Source organism: Elephantulus edwardii, unplaced genomic scaffold (genome assembly GCF_000299155.1).
Source record: "Elephantulus edwardii isolate Elephantulus edwardi_28Jun2011 unplaced genomic scaffold, EleEdw1.0 scaffold00006, whole genome shotgun sequence".
Classification (NCBI taxonomy): Eukaryota; Metazoa; Chordata; class Mammalia; order Macroscelidea; family Macroscelididae; genus Elephantulus; species Elephantulus edwardii.
The window spans coordinates 30,606,767-30,620,143 of record NW_006399756.1 but is presented as its reverse complement, the minus strand read 5'-3'; the positions used below and the strand labels follow the sequence as shown (position 1 = coordinate 30,620,143).

General features: G+C 47.3%; 1 protein-coding gene across 1 annotated transcript in view; it reads right to left on the bottom strand.

The window, feature by feature from the left end:
- SEC31B (SEC31 homolog B (S. cerevisiae)) overlaps window positions 1–13,377 on the bottom strand; it is a 29,883-nt gene that overhangs the window by 9,110 nt on the left and 7,396 nt on the right. Inside the window, 15 exon segments of the mRNA XM_006880026.1 lie at window positions 124–269; window positions 647–773; window positions 1,012–1,190; window positions 1,667–1,766; window positions 2,307–2,405; window positions 2,652–2,726; window positions 3,643–3,873; window positions 6,733–6,833; window positions 6,836–6,866; window positions 7,393–7,554; window positions 7,670–7,769; window positions 8,754–8,896; window positions 9,225–9,368; window positions 10,246–10,341; window positions 11,183–11,378. Of these exon segments, the coding sequence (XP_006880088.1) occupies window positions 124–269; window positions 647–773; window positions 1,012–1,190; window positions 1,667–1,766; window positions 2,307–2,405; window positions 2,652–2,726; window positions 3,643–3,873; window positions 6,733–6,833; window positions 6,836–6,866; window positions 7,393–7,554; window positions 7,670–7,769; window positions 8,754–8,896; window positions 9,225–9,368; window positions 10,246–10,341; window positions 11,183–11,378 (1,930 nt within the window).

The window sequence follows — 13,377 nt, the reverse complement described above, 5'->3', positions numbered from 1 at the left end:
TTCTCAAACACTGAGGTCCCCGCTCTCCCAGAAATGCTGGGAGTTGCCTCTGGCATCCCTGCACACCCCCACCACTACCCTCTCCCAAACATCTGGTATGGAGTGACCAGCGCTCGGAGATACCTGCAGCGTCAGAGGGGCTGCGCCCTGGTGGTATTTTGCCCAACACTCCACTAGCCGCTCCACACTCCCCGAGCAGATGTAACAGAGACTGGCTTCAGATGACAGTGCCCTGCCCCCTTCTTGCTCCATGCGAGTTCCCAGCATGTCTGCAGAGAGACGGACACTTTCTTAAAGGCACAGCTTCCTTGTGCTCTTCTCTTCCTGTTTGAAGACAGGCAAAGGGCATGAGAGGTGAGCCAGCAGCTACAGACCCTGCGAGACAACACTGAGGCTAGCCCCACTCTACACTGAAGGGCAAGGTCTTGGCGTTCAGTTGTGACAAGGAAAGATAAAACAGGACAATGAATGACCTCTAGTGAAGGTATGGGCATGCACTGCAATCTCTGCCTCCTTGGCCATGACAATGTGGCTGGTCTCCCAGAGTTCAGGCTTCTACTCTGCCTCCCCCCTTCACCGAGCTCACTGACAAAGGAGCACACATAACTCCATCCAAGACTCTGAGAGACAGTGGGGCCACACCTACCACAGAGCTCAGGGAATTCCTTTGGCCCTGAGTACGTCAGTAATAAGGCCAGTGCCTCCCTCCAGTTCTGCAGGCTACAGGCACATACCATGTCCTTCCAGTTCCTCTGCACAACACAGGCCAGAAGCTGGAATGGACAAAGAGGGAAGGAGGCCATCAGTCATCCATATGCAAAGGCAGCAGAAAGGTGCTAAAAGGAGCAGCTCGTGAGCAAGCTCCCTCTTCTACCCCTGACTAGGGACTGAGGGTGAGCAAGGATGATGTGGTGAGAGTAGGAAGAGTCAGGAGATTCCCAAGAACAGAGTCTCAGGAAGGTCCCAGTAATCCCCTCGCCTACTCTCCTCTCCTTCATGGTGGGCAGTTACCAAGGAAATTCTGGTTTTCTTCTTGGCCAAGTAGCGCTCCTGAGTTTTCTTCAGTAAGTCTGCGCCACCAGCCTGGGCCAGGATGATAGCATCAGCAAAGCGTTCTTCCTTCAGACACAGGTCCACGGCAGGGCCCAGCTCCCCAAGGAGGAGTGCCTGGCTCAGGAGTCCGTCAGCATCTGTACGCAGAGGTAGGCCCTCCCATGAGAACATCTCCTGTCCCCTACAGGGTCCACATCACACCTCCCATTATCTCTAGAGTGCTCAGCTTCTCCTGTCCCAAACACACCCCCTGAGTTTTGTTCTAGGGATACCCAGGTCCAGCTGTAACTCAGTAAGGCCCAGGCCATGTAGCTGTGGCATAGGTATGATGTATATATGCTCAGCAAAGGCAAGGTTGCAGTGTTTTAGAAAATAAGACTAAGAAAAGGATAGAAAAAACAAAACAAAACAAAAGTCTTGATAAAAGTGTCCAGAGGAGGAACTCATCCATGAAAGCCCACAATCAGAGAGAGACCTCTGGCCAGTAGTAGGCCCTCCCAGTATTTGCAAACATGGGACTGAGGCAGGAGATAAGAGAATTATCTTCACATCTAGAAATGCTGGGCACCCCTACTCCCCAGCAGAGGGCTCCTCTTCCCCAGGGCCAGGGTACCTTCTGTGATGGGAATCTCCCATGGAGTCATGTTCTGAGGGACCAGGTCATCAAAGAAAGTTGAGGAAGCAGAGGCTTCTTCAGTGGTATGTTTGGAGGCCTGTTCATAGAAGGACAGAGACAACTATATAGGAATTGAACCCAGAAGTGGGACAGCTGGCTAAATGACTATCTTTGGGAATTCTACTATTTGGTCCTTACGGTAGAGCTAAAAGAGTAATCAAGCAAGGGTTATTCTGGAAAAGGTCAGAGTTCATAGTTTAAGACACAGCTCTAACCCAGTCCAAAGGCTTACAAGCGCTGTCCCTCTGTTTTTAAGGATGGTGCAATACCTTAGGAGGCATGGTGAACATCTTTTTGCTGACTATACTCAAGCACTTTTTCTTTGGCGAATAATTGTTTCTTTTTTGTTTTCTTATTTTATTTTCCTTTCACTCCACCTGACTGTTAATTTTTGCTCCCCTCTCCCGCCCTGCTCGTTCCTGTGTGTCTCACTGTGGTTCCAAGAGAGAGCTGACGGGCTTGAAGACTTCTGCAAAAGCTGAGCGCTTACTGAAAGCCAAGTAAAGGCCTAGGACAGTGAAGGTACCGTAATAAGCAGCCTCCTGTACTAGCCTCAGTCTGGCTGGACTCATCGCACCTGGCTGCAGAAGGCCTGTTGTCTAGCACTGTTGAGGCCATTTCCCTTGGGCTGAGGGCTGCCACTCTGTTCCAAGTCCTTCTTCAACCATGTGTCCACCTGCAGAAACAGACATTCGAGTACCACCTTCTCCAGCATAAAACCAAACCAGTATGTTCTCTCTCTGTCCATATTCCACTAACTGGACTTTGTAAGATCCTTGAGTTATTTTCCTGGGAAAAATCCCAACCCCAGCAGGTCAGTGAGTGAATGTGCATCAACTCAAGGAAGAGCTATTCTGAAACTTTTCTTTGACAAGATTCTCTTACTCTCTGCATCTAATTTCTAACGTGAAGGATAACTTACCTTCTTCTTCAACTCATATTTACTATATCCTAAAAGTTTTAGGAATTTAATCCGGGAGTCTTGTTCTAAGGTCACCTAAGGAGTTACAGAACACAGAAAAGTCTCCATTAGATCAAAGTAAATGACCTACCCCATGTACTAAACTGGGCATATGTACCAGTGTTAGCATCTACCCTCAAATTTAGTCCTTGGTACAACCTTAAGTGCCCTGCTGAAGACAAGTCCATCTCTATTTTCTTCCTCAGATCTATTTTCTCCTGGGCTGTAGATAGAATGTGAAAAACCTTGTCTGCACCTGTATGCTCAAGCCAATCCCTTGAAGGCTAAGAGGGAGTGTAACGTGCTACTTACATAACATTTACACTGTACTGGGTATTATAAGTAATTGACAGATGGTTTAAAGTATACTGGAGGATTTGTGTAGGTTACTTGCAAACAGCACAGCATTTTTATATAAGGAACTTGAGTATCCTCTAATTTTGGTATTAGCAGGAGGTCCTGGAACCAATCCTTTGATACAACTATGTATTAGGCCCTGAACCCTGAGTGCCCACAGTGACATACTTTGGGTTCTTGAAAACAAACTCAGAGCCTGCTCCTGGCACTTACTTACTTGCTTGCTTGCTTTCTTCCTTCCTTCCTTTCTCCTTGTCCTTCCTTCCACCCTACCCGTACTTTACAATGACACTGTGGAAAGACTTCACCTTGGCTCTGACGAACTACAAAGGACATCGACTATTGCAGCAACAAAGGAATCATCCATTGTATTTTTTTCATCCATTGCAGTTTAGTTTTTCAAATATATGTCCAAAGGATGTGTAACATTTAGGGGTGGGAAAAACCCCCACACCTGAATAGCAACTAAAGCTTCTGTAATCTGTATCAAAGGATGGTTTTGTGAGACCTGGATTTGACACAGGTTTGAGCCTCAGACCTGGGGTGTCAGGCTTTTGAGAAATACCTCTGAGCAGCCAGCCTTCAGGGTTCCTACCTTCAAAAACTGCCAGAGCATCTTTTCACTTTGTGGGGAAGTTCGCTGGATCTTGTTCTGACAGTAATTCAGAAGGTCTCCAGATCTCAGGGCTGCCTGCAGCTCAGCTGAGCGCACCAGGAGTTCCGATTCTGTGGTGACTTGACTGATGAAGACTAGGCGGGGGTAAGGCTGTGGTGCCTGATGGGCAGGGCTTCTGGGAAGGCCAAAGGTAACCAGCTTCCCCCCAAACTAGTAAGGAAAAAAAAAAGGAAAAGAAGTGCAAAGGTCACACTTTCCAAAAACTAACACCAAGTGAGGGTCACAGAGCAGGCTATTGACCCCAGGATAGAAAAATCACTAGCAGGAGACCTCCTAAAGGTAGAACAGGGCCACGGATTGAGTACTGAACATGCTCCCTTGCCCAAACCATCTCTGCATTTTAAATGTCCTCACAGGTTATTCATCTTATCTGTCATTCTCATCTTATCACCATTCTCCCAGTCACTTGGGCATCATGACATCTTTATAAACCTACTAGAACCAAGCAATTCTTTGGGCATGTTGCCAGGAGGGTTATTCATTGGAGAAAGACATCACCCTTGGAAAGGTAGAGGAACAGTGAAGGAGAGGAAGATCCTCAACCAGGTGGGTTGACACAGCGACTGCAGCTATGGGCTTGAGTGTGTCAGAGATTGAGAGGTTGGCACAGGATGGGACAGGGTTTAAATCTGTTCATAGGGTCACTATGAGTCTTGCTAATGCACTTAACAACAACCTTTTCTTCTTGTTCACTGTCTCCATGTCCCCCTCTATTTCATTTCCAGGGCTAGAACACCTAGATTACGAAAATCGGCTACTGGCCTCTGGGTTTTTTCACTTCTTCTAATTCAAGCCTTAACTCTGCTATCCTGGCACTACTCACGAGCTTGTAATGGTTTCTCAAAACTCCAGGAAGGAGTTCAGGCTCCACTGCCTCCAGTGCTCAAAATCCTCCAAAGTCAAGGTCTCCAAAACCTGTCTCTCCCAGCTCTCCTCTTGCTCTTTGAAGTGCCCTCGCCACATCCCCAAAGTGCTCAGATTGTTCCCATTTCCATGCCTTGGCCCTCAATCCCCTGCTAGAAGCAGCTTTCTCACCAAGCCCAACACTTTATAAAAAGCACTTAGCACATAACAGGAGCCATCACGCCTTCACTCTAACAGTGTTCAGTCTTGCTCATTAAAAGCACCTTGAGGGCTTTTCCCAGATATTCGTGGCGCAAACATGAACATCTAAAGTCACCAGGCCAAACTTCAGGTAGTCTCCAGAGAGTGGAGCCATCAGTATTTCTAAATGTCCTTCAGATTACTCCAGTCTGAGGCCAGGGCTGACTACCTAGTCACTCATTACATCCCTTCACAAGACCCACCTCCTTAATGACCTTTCCAAGACAGAATTCTTCTTTCAACTCTTACAGCACAAAATCTGCACTACAGATTAGTGCTATGCAAAGGCATCTTAACCTTTTACAGTGCTTTATAGTAAGACTGGCTCAGGACAGGGCAGGGTTCAGAGCTGCTGTACATAGAGTCACTATGGGTCAACTCGAAGGCACATAACAACAACAACAACAGTAGTTTTACAAGTGTTTCAATTCTCATATGCAATGCACAGCAATTCACTAACATACACTGGGCAGATATTACTATCCTCATTTTACAAACACGAGCACCTTGACTCTCAGCAACTGTATAGGATGGGACGGAACTCTCAAAACTGTAAACCACTATGGAAACACACACTACCCCCACCCCCACCTCTCAGAGCAGAATGGCAGGAGGGGTTTGAACTGCTAACCTTTGTGTCAGCAGTCAAGTGCTTAATCACTGTGCAACCAGGGTTCCTGTATTTAGGCCTTGCCTCCCTAATAAAACTGCTGGTTATGAAAACAAGCCTTCTGACATTTAAACATGTTTCTCACTTAAATCTAGTATTTAAAGCATTTTTTTTAGGTCCTTGAGGGCCTTGTTGCTCAAAGTGCAGTCCTCAGACTAGAAACAAGGGCATCATCTGGGAACTTGTTGGAATTTTAAAACCATGGGCCTTACCCAAAGATAGCAGTTTAGATCCACTTATAGGCACCCTGGAAGAAAGGCCTGGAAATCTATGAAAAACCAGTCTTTAAAAATCCTGTGGTGCAGAGCTTCACCCTGGCACTTACAGGACTGGAGTTACACCAAGAGTAAGTGCTGTGGCAGTCAGCCTCATGACTCCTCAGATCCAACAGGCCAGGATGCAAATCATACCCCAGACCCCAACGGACATGCACGGGCACTCAAGTTTAAGCATGGCTTAGGAGAAACAAAAATAAACAAGACACATTCCCTATCCTCAAGCAGTATGCTGCTTAGTAAAATGTCCAAACAGTGTGGGTAGCTTTAGTCCAGTTAGACTGTATCATTATAGGAATAGAATCTGTGCGATCACAGACATGAGGTTAATTTCAACAGGGGTCATCACTAAAGTAGTGGTAGTACTTAAGCAGGGCTGTCAAAGGCAGTAGAAGGACTCTGAGAGGCACAAAGAAGAACTATTGTATAGGGTAGGCAGAGGTGGAGGAGAGTTGAGGGAATTCATGGGACAGAGAGTAGTCATATGTAACTGAAGCACAGAGAAGATATGGTAATAAGATAATAACGCCAACAGGAAATGTAAATAGACTGTGTGCATTTGACCTTGATCCTATAAGAAGAGTACAATGTTCTGAGTAGGGTAAAGACAATGATGAAATCTACATTATTTCCTTTCCCCTGTTTCCTCATTAGCAGTATAGGCAAGAAAGGATTAGAGAAAAATTAAGTGGAGTGTTAAACACGATTAATGTGTCTAAAGGAATAATTTCTTTCACACACAACTGGCAGAGTAAGCAGGGTGTGGGCTGGGTGAAAGGGTAGAGGTGAAGGCATGATGACTCTCTCCTTGAGAAATAAAATAACACCTGATCTTGGGCACAGACAACAGGGTAGGAAAAAAAAATCCCCGTGGCACTTAGTTCCCTTCTGGGCCTGTGATGGACTTCACAGGCACAGACTCATACCCCCATACCAGCACATACACACGCACACACTTACAGCCAATGAAACACCTGCCGGCCTTCTAATCCACTTGGGAGGCTTTTTCAGGGAAGGTGTCAGGGTTGCGTGGGCCCCCTGCTCTGGCACCTGCAACGGCAGAGAGGCTGTCCTTTGCTGAGGGAACAGGAAATCTGAGGGCAAAAGGTCACCTGTATCACCAGCATGAAGCAGAGGACCAGCTGAAATGCCACCTACAAATTCTACTGGGACACCCAGCTGGTCTAGGCAGGTTAGGTATCCATATTCCAGTGGGTGGGGATGGGACAGGAGTTAAGTCTGCAGGGAGCATGGGTCTCCGTGTGGCAATGTGACTTAGTCACCTACTGTGTCCAAGTGGAATGTGATGTAAAAAGGTCTACAGGAAAGAAGGAGGCAAGACAGTTGAAACTCCCAAAACAATGGCCCAAGCACGGAGACTAGTGTCCCTGAAAATATTCCAGGAAGCAGAGTCAAGGTGAAGGCCTTTTTTTGGAGTGGCAGGAAACTGACATCTCCCAGGAAGGCAGGCACGGGAGCAAAAATGTAGCCCTCCCAAATCCAGGGATCTAGCCTCCCCAGTCTTCAACAGCCTCCATCTTTTCACAGTCATACACCCTCCTCTCTCCCTCCAACAGAGAAAGACCCTTCCCTCAGCGGTCTGCAACAAGCCCTTCAAACCTTGTTAGGCTGTCTCGCCTGCTGGACTTCCCGGCTTGCACCCATCACAGAGTACAGACTGATCCAGCCATCAAAGGAGGCCGCAGCAAACACTGGAGGGTTCCGAGGGCACCACTGCACATCGAAGCACCAGCTGCTCTGTGCTGGTAGCTTATACACCACCTGACGTGAAGGAACACAAGCATTGGAGACCACGCCATTGACGGAACCCAAAAGCAGGCAGAAAAGTTAGCCATCTCCTGTCCCCTCCCAACACTCCACAGAAGGGCAAGCCTACCTCGCTGCTCCCCAGGTTCCAGCACAAGAGCTGGTTGTCTTTGGCGCTACTGAGTAATAGTTCAGCATCAGCCTGGCTCCAGGACACTGACAAGATTCCCCTCAAAGAAGAAAAGAAAGAGAAAATAACACTTATTGAATGTCTCCTGTGCGTGGGATGCCTTACATACGCATTTTAGATAAAAATCTCAGCCTTATAAATGGGTGGTCTGGTGACATTTTACAAATGAAAGAAAGCCAGCTGCACAGCCTAAAAGCAGCCCTGGGGAGGACTCGACCCCACGCTGAGCTCCAGCACCCGTGCGCTGTACCAGTCTGCCTCCCAGAAGTCCTTGCCAGATGGCCGCCTCCTTTTTTCCCTGATTGCAGAGTGGGAGTTATGAATCAGTATGAACCAGACAACCCCCATTCCTACGGATTAACCTAGTCGATGGAGGTTTCAGCCTGGGAAGGCAGTGAGGACCTAATTCTCAAACATCTCCTCCGCCCACTGCCTGTGATCCTCCCCCTTTCTGAACCTGTGAATCTTTTGCCCACAGAGCAGCTGGTGGATTCAACCAGTTGACCTTTAGGTTAACAGAGCAACACTTTAACTCTCTGGGCCAACTGAGTTCCTTTCCCTAGAAGGTAAAAAGGCAGAACCCAGCCCTTTGGTTAGAAAGAACAGACTGTGAGGCTGCTTCCTAAGCTGTGGGCCCAACAGCTGTCATTTCAGGACAAGGAGCATTAACAAAACAGGATAGGGAGCTCTGGTGGCTTAGTGGCAAGAAGCTGCACTGCAATCCCAAAGGTACATGGTTTGAATCTTCTTCTGTGCCAGTCGGATCTGATTCAATGGTGCATGACAACAAACAAAATGAGGGGGGAAAAATAGACAGGGGCCAAATTGAAGGAGTCACCTAAGGAAATGAGCATTATCTTCATATCAAGAGTATTTCTCATGACACCTCTCTGAAGGCTGATGGAACTTGAGGACGGGACGCCCTGGAAGTCCGGGAGGATGGCTGGTAGCCATGGCCTACTGTTCTCTCCTCTTCCTCAGGTCAGCATATCCCACAAGCACGACATGGACATTGAAAGGCTACCTGCTGTGGTTCTCCAGCACCGTCAGGGGTGAGGAAGCAAAGCGCAAGTCCCACAGCTGGATCACCGGGAGGCGATCATCCTCTGAGGAAAGCACCAACTGGGTGGCCGTGTCTGGGTGCCAGGCCAGGCCTGAGCAGTGCATCTGTGAACAAAGTAGATCCAAATGGGTGCTGGAACCTAACACCCTAGGTTAGGGGCTGTGATCAGGACCACTCTCAAGAAAGGTAGTGTCTTCTTCTATGTGATTGGGAAGAGCACAGCATTAGGACCTAGTGATGGCCATGATTAAGTACGGGATAGTAGAAGCTTCCAGATAAGCTCTGTTTAGCTTCTCTACACTTTCCCTCTCTGCTCAGGGGCTTAACTGGCACATGCAGCAGCTGCAAGTACAACGCTGGCCCATGAAAGAGTAGTTCCCACTGCCCAGGAAAGGAAGGCCAGAACTCAAGCCTGTGGCCGCTGCTACTCACTCTGTTGCTGTGATCACTGACTTTGATGATAGGTTCATTCTTCCTGAGATCCCACACAACTGCCTTGCCACTGGGATGAGCAGAAGACAGAATATGTTGGACTTGCCGGTTCCAAGAGAGTGCCTTGATGTCTTCAGGGGGCTGCTGAGGCAGGACGGAGGTGGAGAGGATAACTTTTCACCCCCTAGGGACCAACCACCCACAGAAAGCCCAAGAGTGCTATCCAAATGAAGACAGACTCAAGAAGCTAGGATTTACATTTTGCAGGGAGTATCCTTTTCGGGTATTGGGGTAGAGATGGAGGGGATAGAAGGTATATACTTGTGTTTTGCCCCTGACCCACGATGCTTCTGAGAAAATAAAGTTTTTTAAAACAGACCTTTGGTCTAAGGCAAAGAAAGCAAGAGCAGGAGGAAAGCCAGGGAGGGAGGAGCCCAGACATCCAACCTTCCCAGAGAAAGTGAAGGCAAATGGGGAAACCTCCACTTCTTTCAGGCACGAGGTTTTATCAATTGCACGTTCAACTTACCTCGTGATACTGTAAGCATGCATGAAAAGCCAGCAAGCAAAAAGGTGGGCCCAGTTACAGAATGACAAGACACATTTAGAGACAGAACTCACACTCAGACTCCCCAGTACACAGCACAGCTACAGACAGAGCAATGAGGCAAAGCTGACAGCTACAACCACCCAAAAAATGGAAAAATTAACTGGGTGTCCTACTCTCTGCTGAGCCTAGGGCCCCACCTAACCCTGCCTTAGCTATGCAAACCAATTAGCATCCCTATGCCTTTCCGCAGCATCTTTTTACTGCCTTCTGTTACTCATTTTCTTCCCAGAAGAAAACAGTTAATGACCAGGAGTCAACTTTTCTAAAGTCCTCCAATCTTGCTTAACTGGCTAGAGTAGCACGTAGGTCTGTGGAGTTCTACTGCCCCCTAGTGGTAAAGCCTGAAACCTCCCGGGCTCTGCTTGGGTCCAGAACCCAAGACTTATTTAAAGACCCTGAGGGCCTCCTCACCTGTGATTTGGAGCCTGCTGTCATTGGCACACTCAGGTTATTTAAATCCCAAATGAAGATTTCAGAATCACTGGCCCCCGAGGCCAAGAGATTTCCCTGCAAGAAAAATAGACCTTTGGAGACAGCTATGCCATGATAGGTGGAGAAGAGATTGAAGTTGTTAGCAATTAAAGCTTGCTCAACTCCACAATCAACAGTCTTAGCTCCTGCAGTCAGGAAATCAAAAGAGAAATTTCATTGGGAAAATCTGCTGTCAGGGACCCCTCCAGAGTGCTGAAAACAACGATGTCAGGCTAGAGACTAAGGTGCGCCCTAATCCAGGCCATGGTCTTCACCATTACATACAATGCATCAGAGAGCTGGACAATGAATAAGGATGACAGAAGAGGAATCGATGCCTTTGAATTGTGGTGCTGGAGAAGAGTCTTGAACATACAATGGACCATCAAGAAAACAAATAGGTTTGTCCTGAAGACGGTGAAACCAAGTTTCTCCTTGAAGGCTAGAATTTTGCAGCTCTGTCTTACATACTTTGGGCACATGGCCAGGAGAGACCAGTCCTTAAAGAAGGACATCATGCTCGGAAGGGTGGAGTGACAGCGCAGGAGAGGAAGACCTCAGATGAGATGGATTGATACTGTAACTGGGGCGATGGGGGTTGGTATGTAGGAATTAGTGAGACTAGCTCAGGACAAGAGAGGGTTCAGAGCTCCTGGGTCACTATGGGTCGCAGGCGACTCGACAGCACTTAACAACAACAACATGTCAGGAAAAGATGAGAGAAGGAAAAAGGGGCTCAGCTTTGGGACCATCCAAATCCTCCCCTGTAACATCCTGGGAAGGACTCAGGATTACAGACCGTGGTCAGAAATGAATGCTTTCATTCAGACCTGGTACACCATGACGAGGCCATGTCTGACCAACTGAAATGGCATACCTGGAAAGGATTGAAGTCGAGGGCCCTGACAGCCCCTGTGTGCTTCTGTTGCTGGGCAATCACAGGCTCCTTCTCTGAAGACAGCATGTGGGTCACGTTGTAGATAGTAAGCATGCCATTATCACCGCCACCTGCGAGAACCCCGGAGCCTTCCAGAAGCCCATTGCCAAAGGTCCCCCAGACCAGCTTGTGAAACCTACACAGAGAAGGAACTGGCATCAGCATTGACCCAGGTCCACGTCAGGAAGCACAGGGAGGGGGTCTCTCAGCCTCTGCCAACGCGCAGGCATCCCCACCCTAGCTAGGCCCTCGCTAGCTCATCTCCCTGACATGGGAAGCTGTTCTCCATCCTTTCTCTAAAAGAATACTGTACCTCTGCTGCACCACAAGTTTGGAGGCCTCTGCCTCTCAATTATGGGTGGGTGTTTCCTACCCTACTTTTTTTTTAATATATACTGGTTTGCTTACAAAGTTCGTCTACATTCTTTTTCACACTGGATCTTTCCCCTTTTGTTTACCCACCTCCCCCTCCACCCATCAAATTGTGTGATCCTATGATTAAGGCCCACCCCACCACCACTCACCCAGTTAGCATTATCCCAGCTGGAGAAGATGAGCTGGTAATCACAGCACACACCAGCTTGTACTGAGCAAGGTACTCATGGGGTTAATGACGTTTACTTGCTAATCTATGGTAAGCAATTTCACATGGGTCTCATCACACTTTTGATGGGGGGCAGATGGAATCATGCACCTATTTGTAGGAAGGTACAACTGGATCCATTGTATACAATGTTGGATACTGTGACCCCCAAATTAATGGGGGAGTTCTAGAAGTCAGGCCTATGACAAATACTATAAATATATTATTTCACTTAATCCTCACAAGTCAAACAGGCTGGTGATAAAGCAACAAGGTAACACTTACTGTATGCTTGCCTATACCAAACAGGGGCCTATTCAAGGGCTTTACATATATTAACATAATATTCAACAATTACATAAGTACTGTTCTCTCCATTGTCAAGCGAGGAAACGGAAGCACAAATAAGAAGCTAGGCCCACATTGTCTTAGAGCCTGAGCTTTTAAGTACTCTATAATACTTCTTACTCAGAGGAAGATCTGAACCGTTAAGTGTCTTAGATCTACAATTGCCATTTCCTTTTTCCTCTCAAACTGGAAGATAGAAAAGACCCAAGGACTTCCATCTTCAAGTCCCTCCAATGTGCCTGGCCCAGGGAACTGCTACACAGCTACAGGGGAGACAGAGGCATAAGGTTAAATGACCCAGCAGGGAAACTCCCTCCCCACCCTTACAATTCTGAAGCTGTTACCAGCAAGGTTCTGCAGTATCTTACATTTAAAAAAAAGCAGACTGAGAAAAACTGGATGAAATATGTTTACGGCATTGAAGTCTATGGGGGAGAGAATAGTTTAAAAGTATTATATTTTAGGACATTATGTTTATCGTAAGAGTACGGAATGAGGGTTGCAGAGTGGATTATATTTGGGGTTGTGGGTGTGGTTGGGGGGTTTGGGGGGGGATTGTGTACCAATGAGGGAGTTTTTCTTTTGCTTTTCAAGGAGAGGAGCAAACGGGTGGGGGGGAAGAAGGGTGCAACAATGAATGAATGGAATTCCAAAATCTCTGTAGATGTTCACTGAAATGAAAAATAAATAAAAAGAACTCTTGCAAAAAAAACAAACAAACAAAGAATTTATGAAACACTACACAACATGGATGAATCTCAAATTAAGTGAAAAGGAAAAAAAAAGCAAAGCAGTGACTTTGGGCCACTGCAGAAAAGATGGGTTCACCTGAAAAGCCTTTAGGGAAAGCCTGTGAAAGCTTCATGGGTGATCTGTCTCCTACTTCACAGCTGCTAGCCAAGGACATTTCCACATCCCTCCAGAGAAGTCAAATTTCACACCAAATGATGTCACAAGATCCCTGCCTGCAAGCTGCTATCTACCAAGAAGCAATGAAATGTGCCCACACCCGGGGAACAGTCAGCAAAGAAACTGTGTGGGGCCACTGGGTAGGAGACTGTATCTCCAGTGATTAGATCACAAGAAGTGAGAGGGTAAGCACCAGTGCAGGCCAGGCCAGCAGAGCTGACACAAACAATTACTCCAAAGCTCTTGACAGGTAGACTATGTTGTCGAAGGCCACACTGATCTTAAATACATAGAA